The 25625-nt window shown below is 40.7% G+C and overlaps 1 protein-coding gene across 3 annotated transcripts in view; it reads right to left on the bottom strand.

Annotated features, from left to right (window-relative positions):
• Positions 1 to 12526: 12526 nt before the first annotated feature.
• The window catches only part of LOC311166730 (ephrin type-B receptor 5), a 66309-nt gene continuing 53210 nt past the window's right edge, over positions 12527 to 25625 (bottom strand). For 2 of the 3 annotated variants that reach the window (XM_084226858.1, XM_084226859.1), the window contains exons 7-17: positions 23627 to 23751; positions 22408 to 22570; positions 21540 to 21654; positions 18729 to 18784; positions 18494 to 18613; positions 17851 to 18098; positions 16740 to 16955; positions 15557 to 15706; positions 15232 to 15425; positions 13840 to 13995; positions 12527 to 12813 (exon numbers count right to left, since the gene is read on the bottom strand). In XM_084226858.1, coding sequence (XP_084082984.1) covers positions 12705 to 12813; positions 13840 to 13995; positions 15232 to 15425; positions 15557 to 15706; positions 16740 to 16955; positions 17851 to 18098; positions 18494 to 18613; positions 18729 to 18784; positions 21540 to 21654; positions 22408 to 22570; positions 23627 to 23751 — 1652 coding nt within the window. In that variant the 3' untranslated portion in view covers positions 12527 to 12704. Of the gene's footprint in view, positions 12814 to 13839; positions 13996 to 14672; positions 14780 to 15231; positions 15426 to 15556; positions 15707 to 16739; positions 16956 to 17850; positions 18099 to 18493; positions 18614 to 18728; positions 18785 to 21539; positions 21655 to 22407; positions 22571 to 23626; positions 23752 to 25625 lie in introns of those variants that run through there. The other variant, XM_084226860.1, reaches the window with a different exon arrangement.

Below are 25625 nucleotides of genomic sequence, written 5' to 3'. Positions count from 1 at the left end.
TTGAGAACAAAAACCTCTAACCAAGTCTGGTCTGCTGACGCAGCAAAACTCATTTCCTGTAACAAGTGTATTTATTTTAAGACTATGAATGGGCATTTTTTATTGTTCCAGGCTTTGAGAATCTCCCATGCTCCAGGCCTTGGAGGATAACGAGCTATTCAGAAACTTCTTGCTTGTAAAATCTGTTGTACTCCTGAGATGGTAACGCCCCTTCTCGTGCTAGTCTGGGCTGCAACATTTTTTTAGAAGAAAACTACTGGGGCCTCCCTGTTTGGGCAATGGGTACCAGACTGCAGCTGTAGCAGAAAATAAACTTGCCAGCAGGAAGGGGAAATGGCTGAACAGTGGGGACTCAGCACTGGGATGGTTAATTTATTAAAATGTCCCTCGGTGCAGCGGGGGAGGCAGCCCTGCCTTGTAGGATAGTGTGGGTGTTGCTCAGCTGTGACAGACACAGCCCCAGAACCTGTCAATGAAACAATGACATCTGAGCTGTAAGGAGGTATAAATATATGAAAGGACAGTATCAGGACATCCAAATCAAACATGGTGCAGGAATTGTCCAGAACCATGTAAGACATTCACTCAGGATCCCAAAGAACTAGTGAAAATTGCCTGCTCAAGGATGTTTTATTTTACTTACCCATGACTCAGTTTCTTGATACCTCTGAATACTTTGCTTTAACTGCAAGAGGCGGAGTCTAAAACACCCATGTCCCTAAACTGTGCATTTATGATGACCCAAAAAGCTGTAAGTCAATTTCATCCTTGGAATGTATCCCATTCTCAGCTCTTCTTCTTCATTTCTTTTTCCTATTTGATTTGTCTGGATTGATAATGGAAAAAGATCACACTGTGGTCACCTCTGCAGACATGTTTCAGTGCAGACAGAAGCAGTGTGGATCCAGATGATGCTTTTCCTATCTGAAGCTCGTTCTCACAGATGTTGCTACACAGGCCTGCCAGAGAAAGCAATGTAAACAGTTGTGGGGAGGAGGCTCCTCCCTGAACAAACACCGTTCATGAGAGGAGAATGCATCTGAAGGTCTTGTAAAATCATGGAGCCCTCAGGAGCAGTAATATTTATTTGTGGTTTTGCCTAAATTTCAGGATGAACACTACACTCACACTGTGAGTTTTTGGAGGGTCGCTTTTTAAAACGCTTTCATAGCAACTCTGCATTGTGTGAGAATTGCATCCACCTATTTCAGAAAAAGTCTAAAAAAGGTAGGGAATAGTGATTTATGTGTGAAACCTAGTTATGGTAAATTTCCTATCCATGGACAAAGATCTTGTGCCACAGCTTCTCCATCTGTAAAAGATCATTAATTATTTCAGAGCCATAAACAAAAGCTACTTCACTGAAATCTGGTGAAGTAGCATTTCCAAGTGCTTGAGATGCTCACACTTAAGTGTTTAGAGAGTATAAAATTATGACTGGGAACAGAAGTGGAGTAAACAAAGTGCTAAAACACTTAAATGAGAAATGCTGACAGTGAATTTGTTCACTCTGAGTGGCAATTCATTTCACAGATCTAATATCTGCCTTTGGGTCCAAACAAATTGAATCCTGCACAGATGAGAAACTAGATTAGATCTTATGGTCCTTCTCACAGGACAAAACCCAGACTGTCTTCTTGAAAGTCACTCCTAATATGAAAATGAGATGAGCCTTGAACTGACAATTTCCTGAGACTTGAAAGAAATCTTATGCTTCATCTCCCTAGTTTCATGGATATTCATCACTCATGGCCATGGAAATCTTTGACAATCCTGTAGTTTCCTATTATCTCTCAGTTTTCCACCAATGAAATTCCTGTGGCTGTGCTGTGGATTTCTAGTTGTTGAAGTGTTTCTGGCACATTTGATATGGTGTGAGAGACAATAAGGAAATCGTGTGCTGCAGGAGAGACTGCTCTTCGCAGTGCTGTGGTGAAAGAAACCCTCAGTTTGGTGAAGGTGATAATGGAACAGGGAGATGATGTCAAGAATCCTCAGGCCACTAAATAAATTTTCAGCCACAACTATTACAATCTCATCTACTTTGGTATTCACCTGTGGGTTAAACTGCTGTGTTTTCTTTATTTGTGACATGGGCGTCTCTGCAATTGTCCACCTTTTCTTCCTCTGTCAAATCAGTAGCACGTCTGTGTCTCTTCCACAAATTGTAACTTCAGAATTGCCAATGAAGACAAGTCTTGTCAGTGAACCTTTCTGCAGAAGTTTGGTCTTAAAAAAGGAAGCAGTTTTTTGTCCCTGTACCCTAATGGAACAGTGTCCCAGGGGGAAATGCCTGTCTGAGCCTGCAGGCAGCCTGATACAGTGAAAAGAAGCAGCAAACTTTAATCCTGTAAGATAATGGTACTGCCAAGAGCTGTTAATGACTTCACTGTCACCCATTACAACACTAGTACAACTAAAATGAAACTTCATACCATGCTTTCTCTCTCATACCGTGCCCAAAGCCATCAGCTCTTCATATGCAACTATGAAAATATTCTGCAACCTCAACTGTGAATAGAAATATGCAATATGAAGTTCTGATGTCTGAAAGTGATTCTAAACCAAAGTCATCATAAAAAAAAATCTAAAGAACCCAAAAGGGCAGATTGTGCAAATGCATCCTCATTGTTAATAATGTATTTAAATGGAACTGTTGTTCTGTGGGTCCAGATGTATTGTAAGGTAACATTTGACATCAGACATGGCTTCATGGTTTGCCCCTTCAATTAATACAGATGGCTTTGAGAAAGTGATATTATTAATTTAAAATTTAGATGTCTGAACATATGTATATATGAAATATTCATATAATCTCTTATCTACCCTTCTGAAATTGAAAAGCATTGCTTCAGAGTGCACAGACTTGTGATTTTCTTTCCAAAGCTGTCTTTCCAATTTGTTCCTCATGTGGATGCATTTCCTTCTTCCATTCTCTCCTATAGTCTTGGTGTCATGTCACATCACAGCATGCCACATCATCTCTTCTCACCTAATCATGTGCTTCAAAAAAGCATGCAACAGTCACAGACAGCAGATATTCAAAAAGGCCTCAAAAATACAACAAAAAAGGGGTTGAAATTTGATAAACAAAAGTGTGTGCTGAGTATCAGGAAATATTTGTGATAGTATGGAACTGGAGATATCAAGTGTTAGGCACTTAGCAGACAAATTCCTGCTCACTTTAAATTAGAGTAGATAAAGAATTATCATTAACATGCTAACACTCAGTAAGTCTCTCTCTTGACACAAAACATCTGTCTGTGATAAAAAAATTCTCTTTGAAATGCTGGAACACCTCTGCTGCCAGGATTTGGCAAGGCAGAGATGGAAGATCAGCATAGTGCCGTGTTGCAGGAGAGAATAATCTTTACATTATACTGTTAATCTGAATTACCCCTGAAGAGCAGAAAATCTCTGCAGGGCAGGTGGAAAAGAAAGCAAAACCAAACCAAATTTTTTTTATTTCCATATTTCATTTCTGTTTTCATTTCTCCAAATTCTGTAGCTTGCTTGTTGTATTGCTTCTTCCTATAATGCTGGGTTTTCCCCTTAGGATACTACTGGGCTGAATTGTCATTTGATACAAACTGGAATAATGCAATAAATGCCAGTATTGTATTTATGTTAGTCAATCAGCTGGCCACCATATTTAGTAACTGTCAATGCCACAAACTGTGAGTGTAAGGAAATAAGAAAATAAATTTACCATTACTTTTATACTGAGAGTTCAATTAATTTTTAAGCCAAACATCTGTGTGGTGTATATATGTATATACCTGTGGTGTGTACAGAAACATGTGTCCTTTGTGCTTATATATGACTGTACTATGTGTATATTACATTTTTGCTTCCATTTCTTCCCTGGGAACATCAAAATCTTCTCCTACTGGAACTAACATCGTAGATCTTTCCATCCCATTGATTTTTCAATATTCTGCTTTAAAACTGTTACTGGTCCATTGTCTAAATTCCAATTGAAAAAGCATGAAAAGTTCCAAAAGAGGGTCACTTATCTCTCCATGTAGATACTTAATAAAAACAATTTTTCAGAGAGTTAGACATTTTTCAAATCAAATCTGCTACAGATGGTGGTCTAATCTTGCTCTTGATTACTTCACTGTAAATATAGTGACATTTCATTGAAGTAAAGGCATTTTAAGTGAACTACTTTTATGAGGGAGAAAAATCTGTGTAAATAGAGCCATTATGAGGCTGATGAACTCCTTTACATCCCACTCACACTATAAAATAAGATAGAAGTGGGACGTAAGCCTTGCACTGTGCATGATGAACTTCTCTTACATGATGAATGCTAAGCAGGAGCATCCACTCAGGTCCTGTACTGCCCTGCTAATAGAGACCATGAGTAAGAGCTCATAAACAGGAGATTATCAACAGGAGTTATGATTAACATAAACAATTCCTTCCCCTTTTTTTTTGCCCTTTCTAATGTTTGTAAATAATTATTTTGTTATGCTTCCACTCGTATTTCATTGTATGAATAGTTCTTTCTCTCCATCCCACAAAATCAAGGAGACATTTTTCTTTTAATTCCTGCACTAAAATGAAATGCTGAAAAAAAAACCCCTGTTATAAATCCTGCCTCTGGCTGTACAGCTTTGCAGAAAGAGTCTGGGGATACTGATGGTCCCCAGGTTGAACATGAGCCAGCAATGTATCCTTGACACCAAGAAAGCTGATCCGGGGCTGCATTAAACAGAATGCTCCCACCAGGTCAAGAGAGGTGATCATTCCCCTCTGCTCAGCTCTGGTGAGGCACCACCTGGAGTCCTGCACCCAGATCTGGGCTTCCAAATTAAGAGAGCCATGTGGCTGCCACACAGAGTCCAACAAAAGGCCACCAAGACAATTTAGGGAGGGGAGCTTCTTTCCTGTGAGGTGAGGCAGGGAGAGCTGGGACTGTCCAACACATACAAAAGTCTGTAGGGAGTGTTTATAGAAGGCAGATCTGGACAGGCTCTTTCAGTGGTGTCCAGTGACAGGAAAAAAAAAAGCAATCAGCATGAACTGAAGGACAGCATGTTCCATCAGGAAATGTATTTTACTGGGAGGGTGATAAAGCACAGGAGCAGGTTGCCTAGGGATGTTGTAAAATCTAAATTTGCTGCATTTTCAGTCATTCTGAGGCTCTAAGCTCAAAGATGTTTCTTACTTTAAAATTCTTCAAGGGTTTGCTTGTTTGTGTCTTATGTATTTTCTTAGTCTCTAAGTTCTTATTCCCTTCATCTCCTCTTCTGAAGAACATAAATCTTTCATTTGCTCTGTCTTTACTCTCTGCTATGACTTAATTCTTGTCAAAATAATTTTCTCTCTCTTTCAGGCAACCCCCCCTAGATTCCTTTATTCTTTTTTGCCTTCAGCAAATAATTCTGGAATGCTGTTGTGGGAATTTCAAATGAAGTGGTGGTGTGTAAATGGAGACATTTGTTGACACAGAGCTCTCCCTCTGGATCATTTGAATGGTATTTTTCAATCTCATGGTGAAAAATATTCAGTCTTAGGCACTGGTGCACTACAAACTTGAAGAAAATGAAATTAGTTCTCCAATTTACATTAATGGACTAGGGATAAACCTATACTTCTTTTTTACCTATGCCACCATCTAAGCAGATGATTAAACAAGACAGAGGAGATCCAGGAATGGATCCTTGACCTGACTTGGTATGCCAAAAAAATGAAAAAGCAGGGGAGATTGATGACTAGGACATCATGGATACAAATGCTCAAGAACTTAAGAGTAGTTCAGTATTGTGGGATCTTGACTACGACGGATCAATTTGGAGAGGACTGGAAGGGGTGCATGTTATTTTTTATATCTGTAATCAGCTTAAAAGACTTGGTAATTCACATGCTCTATTCCTCTGTGAATGGCATCACGAATCCCAAGTGATGTATGGACAACCATCAAGGTGCTATGAGGAAGCATGCACATCGCAGCCCTGTGCAATCCAACAGCACAGTCAGTTTCATAACAAATGACAGGAGAATTTTACAGCCTGGCCATCCAGGTCCACTAAAAGATTTCAACACCCGAATGCCTGAGCCTGTCATCCATAGTTGCTCCAGCTAATCTATTTCAGTTTCAGAGAGGATGTAGTTTAAGAATTCCTTGACTGAGTTATTTTAGACCCTAGGGTGCTGCTGTTATGCTTGCCCATCAGATCACACATATGTGACTGAGAGATTATCTCATCTAGCTTTGCCCTGGCTGTACATTGTAGGGGACCTATCTTATAGGTACTCTCTCAAAGCAGAAATGGAAAAAATTGACAGGATACAAACCAGCAGTCATGAGCTAGCATTTGGCAGGTGAGGTGGTAAGGTCTGTCTTTGATAGGGGCATTAGGGATCCAAAAGTTCTGGATCACTTTCATTTTTAGACATTTTATATTTGTAAATTCCTGGTTGTAATTAAAAACTGCTATAGCAATATGGCCTAGGATGTGTAACTCCTCTGCCCTTTTAGTTTCACCAAATTGGAGTCACAGGTTCATTCCTTATTGTATTTAAGAAGGGCTTACAACCCAGGAACAGTTAGATGCTGGATTCTTCTGAAGAGGTGCTGAACAACCAAGGGGAAACTGTGTGTAGGGAGGAAGTGGCAGACACTGATATATTTTCCTTAATTCAGACAGCTCTTGTGAATACTTACTTTGAGTTTTGGATAGCAAGGTTCCCATACAATTGATCTTGCATAGTCCAGACTTGACTTATGGATCATTTTATGGTCTGTTAGATTGAAATACTGATTAAAAACTGCTTAGTATTGTAAAATGCCAAAACGGAGATCCATTTTTTTGAAAACCTTCCTCAAAGGGTAGTGCTTGGCAGCTGGGAAAAAAAAAAAAAAGTGCACTTTCTATCTACATAGAATGAGTTTCCTTAAAAAACATTTACGTCAGAAGGATCAGAGTGGCCTGATTGAGTCAAAGGACTCAATTGTGAAAGGCTTACTGTGATCTGTGAGTGAACAAGCAGCGAGCAGTCAGTGTGAGAGGCTGGTTTCCTGTCCATGTAGAGAATTAGCGAGACTGGTTCTGTCTGTTCTTGATATTCTCTTAGAAAGGAAGGCAGAAGATGAGAAGAAGAGAACCATAACAAGGATAGGAGGACCAAACAAGATGTGTGATAGGGAGACACGTAAATATTTCCTTTTTTTAGAATATAAAGAAGCAAGTTTGTGACCCAATGATGGGGGAAAGTGCAGAAGTATCAGATTACAAACAGCTTTTTATCCAAATTGGCTAGTAAACAAAAAGTGCCAGACAAACTGCAAATAAAAGTTATCACAGCCATGGGAAAAGCAGTCCAAGGTATCTTGTAGATTCATTATTCCTGAATTAACCAAGATTAGATACCTTTCTAGCAAAAATTCTTCAGTCAAATGTAAGTTAAACTCAACAGTGGGTCAAGAGGAGTGTACAGTGTACTGTCCTGGAGGGTAAAGATCAATGTTTCCTCTTCTACCTTAACAGTAGAGACAGTAAGGCACATTATAATTATTGTCTTTTCTAACAGAACAACATGAATAGATCTATTTTTAAAGAGCTTATTTCAGATAGTCCCTTGTAATTCATATCTGTCCAACTCAACTTTTCTTAATAAATCTGATTTTCTTATTTTTAATCTCCTGTTCACTTGCAGAGTTAGTAGGGTCTGAAGAAGGTAAGAGTCTCATCTCAGCAACAGAAATGCTTATAAATGATCATTCTGCTCCAGCTGTCCAAATGCATAGGCAGTAGTAGGTTTGGCTAAAAGTGTCCAAAATGTGATGAGATGTAACTCAAATTCCAGTTGTAGCCAGCAGCCTGTGCAGTTTCTACTGTCACTGTAAACTGGAAAAAATTCCAACCTTACTTAGCATGGTCTGAATTTAAAGGAATAAGTCTTCAGAAGCAAACAGCTTTATCACTGTCAGCTAGGCACACTTGCTCTTGCATAAGAAACACAAGTAACAGGCCAAACTATTAAGTATTGGGGGCATAGATGTCAACCCACTGCACTCATACTTGTGACTTGAGTAAAAGACCACGTTACTGTGTTTGTTTGAGGAAAAGAGGTCATGGAAGAAACCAGAAGGAAATCTCAGAATGTTTCCATGAATCTGCATGTTTCAGCTGAGAATATTTCAGAAAGTGAGTTTTCTCATCACCCAGGAAAGGGAAATGAAATAGCTAAGCTCCAAAGCTTTTTGAGGGCAGTTCTGTACTAGAGCACACTGGGACACTTAAGCTCTGCATTTAAGCACAGCAGGGGGAGTGATTCCTCTTTGAACAGGTCCTAGTTACTGCTCCACAAAGTCTAGAAGACACAGTGGCTTTTCATCAGCTCAGCACAGCCCTTTCAACAACACTGAAGTGGAACAGCTTTACACAAAGAACACAATGACCTTGAATGCTGCAACAAAATGTAAATTCTGAGAGAGGTGCCATTTTTTCCATATAGGTTTAAAGAGTGAAGGATTAGACTAGCTTTTAGGTAGAGCAATGAGGTTTGCTTTTCCATGCTGTCTTTTAATGATATTCAAAGATTCGAATTTATGTGTCATCTGCAATCCTCCAGATGCCTGTTACTCATGAATAGTTGCTAAATCAACACATGTGATCAGATGACTGCATTGCCCCTCTTGCATTACCTGGTTTCAGGAAGAGAATTTATCACTTTTGCCCTGAACCCAAATCTACTGCCTAGCTGCATTTCTAGATGTAGAAGACATGAAATGCACATAGAAGACATGAATTCTTCATGAAGAAGAATTGTGTAGCCAACTGGTGAGAAAATGTGCCACAAGCAGGATGGATTCAAGCTGGTTACCTTCACTTGGAATTGCCCTCAGGTAGACGTGTTGGCTGGAATCGTGACCAAGGAAGATCCAGTGGTAGGGACAGCTCTACCCTTGTTTGTTTAGCAAAGCCAAGTTCCTTGGTGGTGTTCATTGTTTCCCACCACACCCACAGGTTTCATTCAGCTTCATAACATATGAATTGTCTGGGACTGGCTACAGCAGCTTCTTTCTTTCTAGATAGCCCTAGGTGCTGAATATATTTGTGCTAAACAGTCTCTTTCAGCATTTCTCTCCACTGAGCAACTTGTGCTCCCTCAATTAGCCCTAGTACAGTGCTGTTGAAGCATGGACTAAGATTACACCCTTCAATTAAAAAAAACCAAACAAGCAAACAAGAAACCAGGGACTTCAGCCATTTCACCTGTACAAGCATTGAAGCTATTGGGTGCAAAGCACAGAAATCACTGTGTAAGTCATACTGTCATTGATCCTCTTCTTAAAATCATTTCAGGCATGTAAGGAATAAATCTTAGCTTACGTGCTTGTCTTTGAACACTCTGGTGAGCAGGGCCTGCTTCTGGCAGAAACATGCCATGGCTTAGTGAGGCAGGAGTGCACAGGCATGTAGCTCCTGGCTGAGAATTTCACTTGGCTGCCAAAGCAGCATAGGTGGGAACTTGCTTGCCCGACGTGCTCTCTGGCAGCACAGAACATTAACTGACATCCTGGTGCAGATCCAATTATCTGTCTGGGAGGCTGTCCAGCAACAGACACCAAAAAGACAGGTTCAAGGAACCTCATCAAGAATAATTACAAAACAGCTTGCCTTAAGGTGAAGTTTCTTCCTGTTTCCAGACAGTGAAAAGTTGGTGTTCAAGCACAAAAGACATTAATCTTTGAAATATATTCTTTCTAGCTATAGGCATGACTCTTCTGAGCTTTCTTACAAATGCCTAACACTCTTAAGAAGGTCTGTCCACTCATCCCCGTGCATTTAGTGTATTCATTACTGTTGTGCACTGCCTGTTGTAGAAATCATATGGAGTGAAGGTGGGCAATAACTTCTCCCATAGCTTCTTTGGCAAAGCTCTGCAAGACATTTTCAGTACCGTTTCTCACTCTCTGGTGAAGGGCAGATACCAGGTGCCTAGGTGAGCCCACTGCTTTCTCTCATTTCCATTCTATTAGGGTTGCTCCTATACTGCAGGATATCCCAAATGACTGTGGAAACAGAATATAGAACTTCTGGTTTCAGATGACTGAGAAAAGTAAAATCAGGATACTTCTAATGCTTTTGCCATGACTGCCCTTCCTTCATGCTTGCACAGTTAAGGAGTGACATGATGGCAAATGACACAAGTTGCATTGCAACTTGAGAACCTCTGCATCCCAAACTGTGTAAGAGAATAACTGTCTGAAAACTGGGAACACACTGGGAATAAAGAGAATGGAGACACTTCTTACAGAAAAGACTTATCCATTTGCAATCAAATGTGATGCCAAGCTTGCTCCTTGTGCAGTTCTAAGTCTCACTGTTAACACAACAGAATTCAGGCAAGGCTCCCATTTAATTTCCTATTGCATGAAGAGAGCAATGTTTCTTCTGCATGTAAGTTTCTACTAGGCTGAAAAGAGGCCATAAAATTCTATCTAGATTGCTAATCTCTCCAGTAGTCCTGACCACTCAAGGCATGGAAAAGAAAGGCTGCCTAGTTTCCCCAAATGGCACACAGAACTTCTAGAATACACTCATATATGAGGATGCATACATGCACTGTTGTCCTCTGGTGAATATATATGGAAGGTGCTAGAGACCACAGATTCCCCTCAACATCTTGTGCTCAATATGCTTTCTGAAGAGGACAACACTTGTTCTGTCTCAGATGCCGTGGGTGGAGCTGACAGTCAGTCAGCATACATGTGACTGGATGTGTGAGTATTACAAGTTTCCAGAAACCCCTTAAAAAGCACAGACTGAGATTTTCTAGGTTGGACTCTAGTCGGATGTGATTTGGGTTTTTTTTTAAATCTTCACACTCTCTTTGTACTGTCATGAATGTTTTATTCATGTTTCCTTTTCTTGTTTTTGTATTGACTTTTTTGTATCTTGAAAATGTGCTGCTGTTCTCCCTCTTCAGCTAAAAAATTTAAAATAACATTACTCTAAAGCTGCAACAAAGAGTCTGAACTGCATTGGCTATTCCAGTGAAACTATTCTGGAGCACCTCCCATCATCAAATTATTGGACTCTTCAATCACTCTTATATATGACTTCTTGGTCTTCAATTGTTGGGTTGACTGGGGGAATCTTTAAATCCATACAGGAGTAGTATGTGAAGAAGTTGTGATATTCTTGACACCTAGAGAAATACATGAGGTTCATGTTTAGTCCTCAGATGAGCACAGATCACAACAATTGGGGTTATTTCCTCTCTAGACACACAGAGGGTGTAACAACTGGGGTCTTGTTTACCTGGGCCATTTCCATTTCCCTTCCTATGTGCTGATGAGGTAGACAAGTGTATAGTTTATGAGTTCTCCTCTCAAGTTCAACTTCATAGGGATAGATAGATAGATAGATAGATAGATAGATAGATAGATAGATAGACAGACAGACAGATAGATAGATAGATACAGCCCCAAAGCTCTGCTCCTTCTTGAAGCAGTTTCCCATAAACAGGTACTAGTGTGCCTGAAGGGATACATAAGCTCTGCCATTCTGGTCATTCTCATGATCAACACTGTTGAATCCAAGAACACTGTTAGCCCTTTTTTAAGGACTGAAGTGACTTATGGGACTGGTACTATTCCCTGATCACTCTTGACAAAACCTTGTGAAAGAGTTTCACCTCACCCATTCCAACTGTCTTTTTGAAGCTGATTACTGCATGACTGCATTTTCTTAAAAAAAAAATATTCAAACTGTGCCTAATGGCTAGGGTGAAAAATAGAGGAAGTATTTTTCAGCAGCAAAGGGTTTCAGATTTTTTTTGTTCTGCTTTTCCTTGTACGAGGTTCAGAAGAAAACAAAACCCAAGATCTGGGTACTCAGGATTTCCACGTATCACAGGTTACACCTTTCCACACAAGAATGGGCTTGTGAGAACCAGAACCTATTTGTTTCCCCCTTCACTTGCAGGTCTTGCAGGACGGATTCTAGGAATTTTGTTGTTTATTCTGTTGCAGTCCCATAAATAGAGATGGACTGTTCCTGACGTCAGCACAAAAGATTAGCAATTCCCATCATGGAGCAGACCCAAGAACTGCACACGAAATAGCATTGAATTTCGATTCTTTACTCTGAACCTGAGTACCAGGTGACATCTGTTTTTGCTTACCACATGCTGTGCACTAGCTGGAACTTCAGTTCCAAACTGAGCTGGCACACCAAGTGATAGCCTGATGCTCATCTCCATCTGAGGAATAATCTTTCACACCACGATGGCATTCTTCTGAAAAAAAAAAAGCTAATTTTTTGTTGCCTTTATTATGTCTTTGCAGCTTTGCTGGGCTCTCAGCCATAAATAAAGCCTGCTGATGACTTTGTAAAGTTGTCAGATACCTTTTGTTGGCAGACAATAGGCAACAGGTGCTTGTGATCTGTCCAAGCCATTATTCCATCTCCACCCTGTGTTATTATAACCTTCCCTCCCCAAACCCATTCCCAATATATGACATCAGCCACATGTAATTGTCACCAGTCATTCAGTTCTGCTTTCAAATCACGGCAAGGCTTGGTTTTTGTTCATGGAACAGGACACGTAGTGTGCACTCTCTGGGTGCATTAAGTCTTCAAGTAGCATACTGACATCTTTTTCTTACATTAAAAATCCCTCTGAATTCCCCCAGGACCTTTCCAGAGTTTGAGACTAGTGGAATGAGGATGATGTAAACATCACACTTCAACTGGTTCAAGTTGATTCAAATGGACTCGCATGAGCTGGATGCTGTTGAGAATCTTCTTCTGGTGACCAACGAGGGTGATTCCAATACGCTGGATATCTCTGCAAAGGACACAGAAGTTGTTAAAATTAACTGCTTGTTCTCAACAGTCTCAGTCCATTTTGCTGTAGATGCAGATAAACGTGTATAGATCTGTGTGTGTGTGCCTCTCTATGTCTGAGAAACAGCTGACAAGGCTTCTGCTTTTGCTTGACAAATGTGTGTGGGTGGAGGGGGTGTCTGCAGAACTTGGTACGTACAAAAAGAAGCAGTGAAACTGGGCCATGAAAAGGATCAGAGGGCTGATCTACAGGAAAAAAAAAAGAGTTGGAGTTTTCCAGCCAGAAGACAAGGCTCCAGAAAGAACTTTCTCAATATATAAAGGGGGCTTACAAGAAAGACGGAGAATGACTTTTTACTAGGCCCTGCAGTGACAGGACAAGGGGCAGAGGTTTGAAAACTTTGAAAGAAAGAGAGTAGGTTTAGACTGGAAATTAGGAAGGGTGGTGGGACACAGAAACAGGCTGCCAGGAGAAATTGTGGATGTCCCATCCCTGTAAACATTCAAGGTCAAGTTGGACAGTGCTGTGAGCAACACCATCTAGTTAAAGGTGTCCCTGCTTATGGCAGAGGTGTTGGACTAGGTGTCTTTAAAAGTCCCTTCCAACCCAAACCGTTCTGTGATTCCAAGAATGTTTGTTTTCCTGGATCCTGTCTTTTACATAACACTTCAATGCAGCGTATGGTGTGGCTGGTTCTACAGATCTGCTTAAAAGTGGTTGTTATTATCAGTGCTAGCTGTCATGAACACTCTGATATAACAGGCTCTCTGCAACACTGACAATACATTTTCTGATGCACACTGGATCAGAATTACTGCTTATAGACACAGATTGCAAGTGCATCACAGCATGGATGCTGTCCAGAGACCCTAGTAATATGCAAGGAACAGTAGCTCCTTTGCTTTGGCTTTCCTCTCCTTTTCCATGTGTACCTATTTTCCATATAGCCAATTTCTCAGACTGCTTTCACTTTCTGCACAGAAAACTCAGCACCTGGTATCTGTTGCTCTCTGCTCTGTTACTTACTCGAGAGTCATGCGTGATATGACATCAAATGTAGCCAGACCGGCCTGGTCAAAATTCTCCTTGTAGCGACCCATCTTGATAGCATCCAACCACTCGTGGGCATTGCTAAGGGAAGGGAAATCTGGAGGACAGTTGCTCAGGAGAGGCTGAGATGGTCTGCAAAAGAGGCAGGTTCTAAAACCCAAGTTATGGGCATCAGCTGAGCCCACCAGTAAAGTAAGAATTATGAGAGGGAGAGAATGCAGCCTCTGAAGAGGACAGAATGAAGAACAATGACATTTGTTCTTCATGCCCTGGCTCCTGAAGTCCCACCTTGATGTGCTGTTTTTAGACTTCCAGTGTCCCTTTTTCTGCCTGAAAATAATCAACCAACCCAAGAAATTGATTCCCCCTTCCCATTGCCTGTATTCTCTCAGACACATTGTCTTCTTGTTGCCTTCGACACTTTCTTGGTCTAGACCTATTAGCTGGGAAATGAACTGCAGTGAGGAGGTTTCTGAAAGAGACCTTATACACCTTTTTACCTTTGTGACTAGGTCTCCCTCTCCTAAATGTTCTCTTTTGGTCAGATAGTGACCTACAACACAATGAGTGTGTTACTTCAGCTCCAACACCCACCAGATAAAAGAATTGTACTAAAAGGCTGAAGAGACCACTGTTTACATATGATATTTGCTCTTTTCCTCATCATCTGAACCTGTCCCAGAGCTTTAACACTCTTTATGTGCTGCTTTTAGTACACTGGGCATCACTAGACACTTTTCCTCTCCCCCAGCTGTGGAGGACATTCCACTGATACAAGATTTATAACCACAGGGAAAACCCCTCCAGGCCAGCAGGATGTAATTTCGTCATCAGCCCAGCAGCCAACTAACCTTGGCACCGTTTATCCCTCCAGAGACTTCTTCTTTGCTGACCTCCTGCCTCTTGTTCCATCAGACTGCAAAATGCAGTTGGGAAAATATGGGATGTAAGCTGCAGTTCTAATTATTCCCATGTAGAGACTTCCTTCCCTCCATAAGCTAAGGTCGTCATTTTTTTCATCATCTCTTGTGGTCACACTCTATGGTGTGATCACAGAATATCTTGTGCTGCTGCACCCAGATGTGTCCCTCCCTTCATCCCCTGTGATCCCTCAGTCATTCATCCCTCAGTGCAACTCATCGAGATTTATCTCCTGTCACATTCAGCACTCAGAGCTCCCCGTTAACTGAATCAGGATATACAGTCCTTCCAACCTGCTTCCTCTCTTTTTTCCCAATTCCTGTTTGTTCCCAGTCTCAAATGACAGGGTTAGGAAAAAAACTATAAAGCCTGATTTCTGGCTTCCCTTTCCTCATGATGCCTACTGAGAGACAAGTCCTGTTATTTTGCATTAAATCCCTATCTCACCTGCTGGTCCCAGTGCCAACGGCTTTGAGGGCTGATGGCTTGCGAATCATTTTATCCAGGGCACTGACTATTTGCTCAAATTTTGGTCTCTGGACCCTCTCCTTCTGCCAGCAGTCAAGCATCAGCAGGTGCAAAACAGTTGGGCAGTCTGGGGGTGGTGGCAAGCGATAGTCCTGGTCAATGGCATTAATTACCTGCAGGAAAAGAAGAACAAAGTTTTATCACAACTGGGAAAATAAAAGACAAAAGAGCTTCAACCACTCTGTGTGTGTGGCTTTTTTCTGCTTCAATTGATACGGGACAGAGAGGCACTTCCAAAACTTACATCCTGATTGGACATGTCCCAGTAAGGCCTCTCACCGTAGGACATCACCTCCCACATGACAATGCCATAGCTCCAGACATCACTGGAGGAGGTGAACTTGCGGTACTGGATGGCTTCAGGAGCAGTCCAGCGGATGGGGATTTTGCAGCCCTGGCAAGCAGACAGAGAGCAACCAGAATGTAGTGAGATGAGGACTGCTTGTGAAAACAACATCACTGAAACAATCAGATGTTAGCAGCACAACACAGCCTGGAGCAAGGAGTGACAGTCCCGTTGATTCTGTCTTGGAAACACTGCTGGTTTGAATTCATATTATGTTCAAGGTTTCCACCTTGTTTTGCTGATAAATATAAATGAAAAGAGAGAATCATGCCTCCTTGCTACAAATCCCATGATTTTATACTTTCACAGCTTTACTTTGCAGCATTTGAAAGTGGCATATAACAAAATCCTCTCGAGTCACAATCATTGGAAATCTAAAGCCATTTAAATAATGCCAAAAAGCAGCACTTAGGGACAGATCCACTGAGTAGCTAGCATTAACTCATTTCCCTTTCCATTTTAACCTCTCTAACTGCAGGTATGACCTGTAAGATGAAATACCATTCATGTGCTGGTTCTTCAAAATGCACAGATCTAAAAATTGTTCCACTTTTCAGTGACTGAATTCTTCATCCCCTTCTTTTTCAATCCACCTGTTATACTCCCACCCCGTTTGTAGTATGTGTGACAGGTGTCACAACTTCATAGGCAATAAGCTCATTTGATGGTTGGTTGTAAGCCCATAAATACACTTAGGTCATTTATCTTTTCTATAGGAAAAAACTCAACTCCTTCTTCAAAGAGTAGTAGTGCAGGATTGTAATCTCTCCTTCAGTCTTTTATCCTTCCTATAAAAAGCTAATGAAAGGGGGAAGATAATAGCTACATCAGGCCATGAGGTTTGACCTATTCACCATCATGCCACAAAGAACAGCACTGAGACTTCACATGGCAGAGTGGCTCAGATACTCAGTTATTTTGTATTTTTACTGCTTTGGAACAAATAGCCCATAAGACAGGAGGCTCTACTCCATGCTTCTCTATGGTCTTAAGATGGAATAAAGAGGGTACACCAAACCAAGCAGGAAGAGAGGAGAAATTCTGTCAGCACTACATAACTCCCACGACAGCAGTGACTCACCAGACCCCCAGTGTAGGTGGGGTTGGAAGCATCATCCTCCAGGAAGCGGGACAACCCAAAGTCCGACACCTTGCACACCAGGTTACTGTTGACCAAGATGTTCCGTGCTGCCAGGTCACGATGCACATAGTTCATGTCTGACAGGTAGCGCATGCCGGCTGCAATCCCCCGCAGCATTCCCACCAGCTGCAGCACACTGAACTGCCCTTCCTTCTGCTGCAAGGGATGAGGCAAACACAGGCTCTCATGGCCACAGAATATGAAGCCAACAGGGGAGACTATCAAAGAGCAAGGCAATAATGTGGATTTATGAAATGAGAGAACATACATCTTAATTTCAGCCCAAATCTGAAGGTTCAAAGACAACAAATAACAAAGGAGGGTGGGCTTAAAGCAATGAACTTCAAATAAAATCAGACAGTGATGAACTTTTCCTGAAGGCAAACCTCCTCTTTGGGCCACATCCCCCTTTAGCATCCTACACCTAACCTCACTAACTGCTAAGATGGCTAAATGAATGTGCACAGACAAATCTGCTTGTACTAAGATCTTTACAATGGCTTCTATGCAGCTCTACTCAATTTGTACCTGCCAAAGCATTTGTACCTGTGCTCATTCAGCACTCATGTGCTGAATGAGAACAGGAATCAGTAAAAAAGAAGTGAAGCAGCTATACTTGTATATATACTTGTAGACTTGTATCTATACTTATATGTATTTGTGTTTCATTACTAGAAAACTTGAAATACAAAAATAACTGCAAGTTTCATTACTTCATTACAATGTTAAAACCAGAAAATATTCTGGAAATAAAGTCTGAAAAACATTATTAGAAAGGAAAAATTTGGAAGATGCACATAAGCAACTGAAAGGGTGTGTACAAAGCTTTGGTACTGTTTACATTAATTACTGAGTTGAAGAAGTCTAAAGTACTGAAATTTTATATGGTTGTTGAGCCCTTGGAGTATTTTCACCATGTTGTCCTGAAACCACTTACTGTGGCTATTTGCTAAAATTTCTATTGCACCTGAAGAAGGCAACTGAGGACTTAGGAACACAGGAGTGAAGAAAGACGGGCAAAATTATCAGGTTGTGGGAGACTCTGTGGTACCCTGAGGAAGGAATCCAGCGATCCATTCTCCATGAACTCTGTGACAATCATGACTGGTCGGCTCTTGGTGACCACTCCCTCCAGGTGGATGACATTGGGATGCTCAAATTGCCCCATGATGCTGGCCTCGCTCAGGAACTCCCGCCGCTGCTCCTCTGTGTAACCTGACTTCAAGGTCTTTATAGCTACCATGTATTCACGCTTCCCGGGGTGTTTCAGGCGCCCAAAACACACCTCTCCAAACTCTCCTGTCATGGAGGGAAGAAACACCTCAAGTAAGGAAACACAGCAAAGAATTTTCAGATGTACTAAAGCACTCTACAGTGGACGACTTTGGGCAATGCATACAAATGAGGTTATGGGACTGTTTAGATCAAAGCAAAATTTTTGGTGAAGGTTGGAGACTACTACATCTTTGGGGTTCAAATGAGGAGTTTTGAGTCTTCAAAGGGTGTTTTAAATTTGGCTTAGAGCCAGCATCTAAGGGTTAGTAGTTAAAATGAATTTTGGTAAAAATGAAGGTTTAGATATCCTGGGACACCTGATGTACCATGGATCCATGGGTTTACTTCAGGCCAGTAGTGTGCCTGGTTTCAAGATGAACAAGAAGGCACTTTAAATATTCTGCAGATTCTCACACTACCTGATCCAATGACCTCCTCAATCTTAATGAGGGACACATCAATCTCCTTGGCAAATTCCCGAATGGCTTCATTGGGATCTTCATAGGTTGAAGGATCGATGTAGTACTTCACTCCGAGTCCTGCAGCAGGGGAAACAGCCCAAAACATCACCAGGATCAAACCCTGAGACACACAGGTGTTAATGAGTCCTGAAAAGAGACAGGCCCTTGCCATCTGCTGCTCAAACACGCTTACCTCGTGCACCGATATACTGCTGCAGGCGGTCTGTGTATGGGGTCTCTCTCCTTTTACTGCAGGACACAAAGGAAAGGAAAGTCAACACACACACAAGAGTCTCTCATCAGATGCTGGGGTAGGCTTCTCAGTGCAAGGCTCAGAGAATCCTTGAAATTAGGGGTAGAAGATGGATGTTAAGATCCTGCCCGTCTCCCGGTAACCAGCGCATGCTTGTTTTCTATGTGGTAGTTTTTACACCACTGTTGGCACCCCCACATTAGAAAAGACAAATGATAGGGCTTTCAACACCATCCTGAAAAAGAGTATTACAGTTTAACTTTACTGCCTTGGAAGTTTTATTGCTATTCAGGCTAAATTTGCATTTTAATTTAATTTAATTACAACAAATTATTCTTCTCAATTATAATGTATGCCTTCTTCTGTGATGCCTTTTAAGTTCTTCAAAAACATTCTAAGAGCCATTTACTCTAATGCTTAATATGTATAGATCTCCCCCAATTATTTTTCCTCCTGGCTTTGTTTAACAGCATTTACTTAGGCCATTCTATTCATAAGTATGGTACCCAAAAAAACCACACAGACCCAAACAGATGGAAATCTGTTCCTTGATGTGACTTTTGCATGTGCAGGTCAAAACAGGTATGGTCTTTATTATTGTAAGGTTTATTGCATATATGCATCTAATTTCCAGTAAGCATAGATCCTTCTCAGCACAGGCATTTCTCAGATTTCATTTTCCTTCTGAATGTGTACAATTCAATCATTTATTTCCCACACAATCTAATTATTTTAGAAGTTTCATTCTATTCTTTGTTTGCACTAAATCTATTTGCCATTTTCAAGCTACTTCCTTTGTTCCAAGCAGTGTTCAATTGAAAAAAAAAAAAAAGTATGTTTCATGCTAGTTTCCAACCATCCTATTAATTAGACCATACTGTAAACCAAACCCTACAGTATCCTGCAGTATCCCTGCTGTCTGCATGGATTTGTGTCAACTCATGTTTTGCTGTTTCAGCATGAGACCTTTTAGCTGCTGATTCAATTAGCATTTGAAGGCAAAGTATCATGAAACATTATGTTACTTTTCTTTATGAACATAAGTAATTCTGACATTCTAACAGCTAACGGTATTATTCTTACTTGTCAAGACTTATCTCTTTAAATTCTGCTTTCAAATCCACAGACAGTTTTAACTGCAAATTTTTCTCTCTTGTGCAAAGAAATCAGCTTTGCTGAGGGCCTATACCTAAGAGGTCTAACTCTGTTGTTGAACCTGAAAGTCAGGACTACAATAATGTTTTTTATAGGTTATCTAGAAAATGAATTGTTTTCCATATAAAAAGCCAACAAAACAATTAGCTAAAATAGATGTTTCACAGTGCATATTGCCTGAAAAATGTGTACCAACAATTTATAAAAACAAGCTAAAGTCATAGCATTTGACTCTACATATGTTCAACCTTTTAAGGAACTACTCATTTCATCTGGTGTTCCTCATTTTCTGCATCTTCAAACTTACTTATCAATGACAAGTTTAAAATAGAAATTCGGTATGTCCACTTTTTCTGAAAAGCTGTCTATTAACTGTACATAATTCTTTAAGTATAAATGAATGTATTTTTTATGATATTTCCTCATATGTATATTTTCAGATGCCATTAATGTCTTTCCCCAACACAGTTTTGGTAATATTAACTTATTCTGGGTTTGGTTTATTTTTTTAGAAAAATATATGCTTTATTGAGTTGTGCACATAATATCACATTTTCAGCTGTAACAAGAAATTGTATTTTTAACAGTTCTAAGCAACAAAAGGAGGCAACATTTAAAATATAACAATATGTGATCATTCTTTTCTTTCCAGAAAAAAAAATATTAAAAGAGAATATACAAAAGAGGAGAAAACAAATGTAGAAAAGGGAAGAGAACAAAAAAGAAATCATTAAAACTAGATGTCACTTTCTAAAGTTAAGTAGTTTATACATTTTTTTTTTTTAGGTCAGCAGAAAAAGCTAAAAAGTCCCTCTTGTGCAGAGGCACAGTAGAGCAAAGACACAGAAATCCATTACTGACAATCTAGGGGATTAAGTTCAAACCTCAGTAAATTCAAGGAGCGGGTAATGACTGTTTCTTTTCTTCAAATAACAAAACCCCCATTGTTTACTTTTGTACCTCTATAAAAATAGCAACCCGTACTTTTTTCTCTTTAAAATTTCTGTCCTTTTTATTTTTTTTTTGTAACAGATTATCTCTAAAATTTTTTATATGCCCTTTATTCTTTTCAAAATGGAAAGTGGTATTTGCTTTCTTTAACCTGTATTTTATCAGCTAGTGTTCCATGGAACCATTGGGGTTGTATAGATTTTATTCTTCAGCAAATGAGCCCTTGTCTTTTGGTCCTTGGTATTTATCACCTTCTAAATAACTGGATATGCATACCTATTCCACCAGTCCTTCTCCACTACATTGTTTCAATCTCTACTTGCTTGCCTAAAATGCAATTTACAGTCCCTCTTTCACAGCGATGCATTTAAATACCTTTTGAGTATCAGCTTTGAAATGCTTTCCTTGTGTTCATATTGCTAACTAGCCAAATATCAGCTAAGTACATGAGTGGTTTCCCAAAGGAGAGGCTCCTCAGGTAGGAGTAATGGGGCAGGATCTTTCCTTAATTAGAAAATGGCATCTCAAGGACATCTGGATAAATGCAGATCAGGCTGTTTCCCTTGGGACGGGGTTATGTTGCGGGGGGTGGGGGTAAGGAAGTTCCACTGTCTGAAGTGCACATGAGCAGGTCAAGGAATTCACCTCTTGAAGATGATGGCAAGGATGGCAATGGCAGCAATTACCAAGAAGGCCAGACCCCCGAGCGCTGAGCCCACGATCAGCGGCAGTCGGTCCTGCACCATCTCCGAGCGCTCCCCTGCCAAGGCAGACACACAGACACACACACGGATGCAGAGGGCACGAACTGTGCAGAGTTTCCCTTCTGCTCACCGAGATCTCTCCCATAATTCCAGCCCTACCAGCCCTTTGCTCCCCAGTGTCTGTGCTTCTCCAGTGCCTTCTATCCTACATGTGAAAAGCCAGTGCTCCCTCTGAATCCACCTTCTCTCTCTTCCCCTGGTCCACTGACAGCTGACAGGCGACTTAAGCACAAGTTAGCTCTACACCTGGGCTGTATCCCACTGTCCCCTACTAATGCAGCTTGCCAATACCTTTGATCCATACCAAAAGGATGGGAATCCTGCTGAAAGGCAAGCTTCTGCACATATGCTTGTGTCCCATCGAAATTGTGTCCTGTGTCCCATGTGTCTTTTACACATTCACAGAGTTTTCAGCTGTAAGCTGTCCCATGACAGCTGGGGGCCAAACTACAGCAGTACATAGTGCTATGTACTGCTACATCTCCCTAAAGAGATTTTTACTGGCACACTGCACCTGCTGGTCAGAGGAGCAGGGCTGGGGAGTATGGCAGTAGCATAAACAATACCCTGTGACAACATGAAGCTTCTCTGAGTGAACAAAACTGCATATGCAAATTATTATAAACAGAAATACAAGTTGAGTAGGAGTGTCAGGAAGCAGTCCTCCCGGAGATAAGCCAATACACTCAGGGACACAATGGAAGGTGATCATGTGCAGACCTGAAATGGCACAAAAAGGCAGCACTTACCTCCTGTTAAAGTCTGGAAATACATCTTCCCACTGTAAGGGCCGTAGCCGACTGCTGTCCTAGCACGCACTTGGAAGGCATAGATCTTGCCTGGGCTCAGACTTGATATCGTGGCCATGTTGGTCTCACTAGTTAAGGTCAATGAATTATCCTCATCTTCTGCCTGTGAATGTCAATGACCAAAAAGGAATGTGAAACTTCTGCCTACACTGCTCACTCTCCTCGTCACGGCATGACAGTTTCCATGTCAACCCAATATTCTTTGAACCTTTACAGAGCCTCCCAACAACAGCTGCTATTCCAGACCTTACTTCCTCTCACACTAGTCATTTCTCACTGCTGCTTTTCATTCCCTCAGGCCTGGGCTTCCCACAAAGCTCTGCTAAAGACTCTCAATCTAAACAAAAATGAAAGACAAAATCTTGTCCTGTGGTTCACTTTCTATAAACTCCAAACTCGTGTACTCTCCTAGGAGAATTCAGAGCAAGAACACATGTACAGCTGTATCCAGGAAGCTGCTATACATGTTATCACAAATAGCAGTCCTTTTTGCCACTAAAAAATCGTAGCCCTGCAAAATCCTGCAGAAGTATTTCTGTGAAAGACCAGTAATATTGAATGGGAGTTTGTCTGAACAGCCCCACACATCTCTTCTCCTCAAGTTAGATGGATTAGGAGTCACAAGACATGTAAATCTCATGTAAATCTCATGTAAATGGAGGACAAACTTGTATTTGCCACTCTGTAATTCCAGCACACAAAGAGGTATTTGCCACTTAGCGAATGAAAGAGGACATTTCTTCTCGTAAAATTTCATAGAGATGTCTGTCCAGGCATTAAAGGGGACATGAGACTTCTCCTCATAAATGAATGACAGACTTGCAGTGAATCCAATTCTAGTCAACATATTTAGAAACTTCAGCTCCTTCCACTGCTACCTGTGTCAGCTGATACTAAACTTATTGTTAGCTGCAGCTTTTAAGCCTAAACAAGTGTCTTCTCTTTTCTTAGAATCTGTCTTGTCCCTAGATGTTTCCAAGTTGGGAAATGCAGATGGACTGATGCCAGATGACATGGATATCACAAACGTTTGGTATTGCTAAAGTTTGTTCCTTCCTCATAACTGAAGCATTTTTTCCCACCTTGTTCATTCTGATGCAGGGGTGCATCACCCAGACAGGAAGTGCTCAGTATCCCTTTCTGTATCAGTATCCCTCACCTTGTCGAAGTAGCGTAGCTGGTAATCCAGGATGACCCCGTTGGGCTGGTCGGGCTGGGGCCACGACAGTGTGATGCTGTTGGTGGTACGACTCACCTGATGCATCATAGGCACAGCAGAGGGGACTGGAATAAAAGACAAAAAGGAGAGATTGCAAAGGGATAAGCTTAAAAATGAACCGTAACTGAACACTCCTTAGGATGAGTTAATAAGTTAGGCCAGCTCTTCCTTTAATTTTCCTTAATTGGCATTGTGAAGTATTTTGTAAAATAACCAGAAGAAATTCAGGCACAGTACTACTCCACTGGGGGATACAGTCATTGACAACTCAGACTGAAAGAAAATGAAGAAATCCACATCCAACTGATTATGCACAGGAGTTAAGAAATTACCTGTATTATAGCTGTAATACAATTCTGATCTTCAAATGTGCAATTTTTATGTGCAAGATGAGAAGGTGCTCCATGCCACTGCCTTGTCTTAAGATTACGCTTGGACAAAGAATATGACAGTGGTCAAAACAAAAGCAGAGCACATTACTTCTCCTCTGCTCCTCCCCCAGACTGTAATTATTTTCCTGGGGGAAAAAAACCAAGTATTGGCTACCAAAGTAATGGAGGCCTTGTATATGAAACATTCTAAAGAATGGAAATCCACTTCTACTAAAACCATTCATGAGCCCATCTGCACACACATGCACACTCTCCAGGTTCATGCAAAAGCTAAGAGTGTATGAGTTTCATCTTGGGATGAGATTTCCAAGCAAAAATTTCAGGATAATTTTAAGAGGATCCAGCTTTCTTTCCACAAAGCTCTTCTCAAGTTTTGCTTTCTCTCTGCAAAGAAAATGTCATGTTGCCAAGAAACCTACAGGTAAGCAGCTAGGGTATCCTCATTTTCCTAATGGATGCAACATTTTCAGCAACATTTAAATTCTCCAGAAAAAGCATGCCAATGAAAAGCTGCCACCAAACCCCACTGGTTTTAGAAAATAGACATAAACTTCCTTGATGTGAAGAATGAAGAGGAGACATTTGGCAAATGATCAAAACCTGCAGAATAGCATTTTCTTCCCTCATTAATCGTGAAAAAGATAAAAGGATTGTTTTTAATAACAAGATAAAATTATTCTGAAAAACATATTTCAGATGGGCTTCAAACAACTCAGGCAAGTGGGAACTAATTTAAAAATGTAAATGAAACAAAATAAGAGTCTAAGCAATAAAATACTTTCTCTCCTTGTTACTCCTTTCATTTTTTACCATCTCCTTCAAACAAGATTACACAATTACTTCACCTGCCAATGAGAATGGTGTGACAAGAATGGAAGAGAGCAACAATTAACCAAGACCATATGTAGCATTTAAGATGCAAATGAATAACACTGTATTAAAATGTCAGGAGGTAACTGGTCAGCTAACATTCGACCAAGACAGATTCTGCTACATTTAATGTTCCAAAAAGTTTAACTCTCTTCCACTGAGACACAAAACAAACACACAGAAGAGGTGCAAATCTAAATGCAGAGCTACATTGCCAGGGAACAGTCCACTTCCTTCTAAGATTTTACAGAATGATCAGAGTTAAATCTCCCCACAATTCCTCTCCTCCCCAGCTCTAACAGTTATTCTTCTCTTGCTTCTCATTTCTTCCCGATCCCCAATTTTTCCCCTACCTGGAAGAATTAATCAAAAAAGAAATAACAAAAACATCACTCAAGTGTATCTCTTGACCATGTGCCAATGAGCCACAGCATTCTAGAAAGTTCCTGTTATCCAGATATGTCCATCACTTAGGGTAATCAGATGGTGGGGGGGAGGAGGCAGCCAGGATACTGCAGTCTGTTGTATTAAAAACAGTAATTCTAGAGATTTGCACCTAATAAGCAGACACTACTTAGAGCAAAAGCCATTAAAAACTCTCAGAAATAAAACCAGCTATGAATCACTGCAAGGCGGATTGTCTTTAATCTGCCTCTCTGAGACATAGTTTAGATTTT

This window comes from Fringilla coelebs, assembly GCF_963513975.1.
Source record: "Fringilla coelebs genome assembly, chromosome: 2".
NCBI lineage: Eukaryota > Metazoa > Chordata > Aves > Passeriformes > Fringillidae > Fringilla > Fringilla coelebs.
Note: the sequence above shows the minus strand (reverse complement) of the source record. Positions and strands in the feature narration are given on the sequence as shown.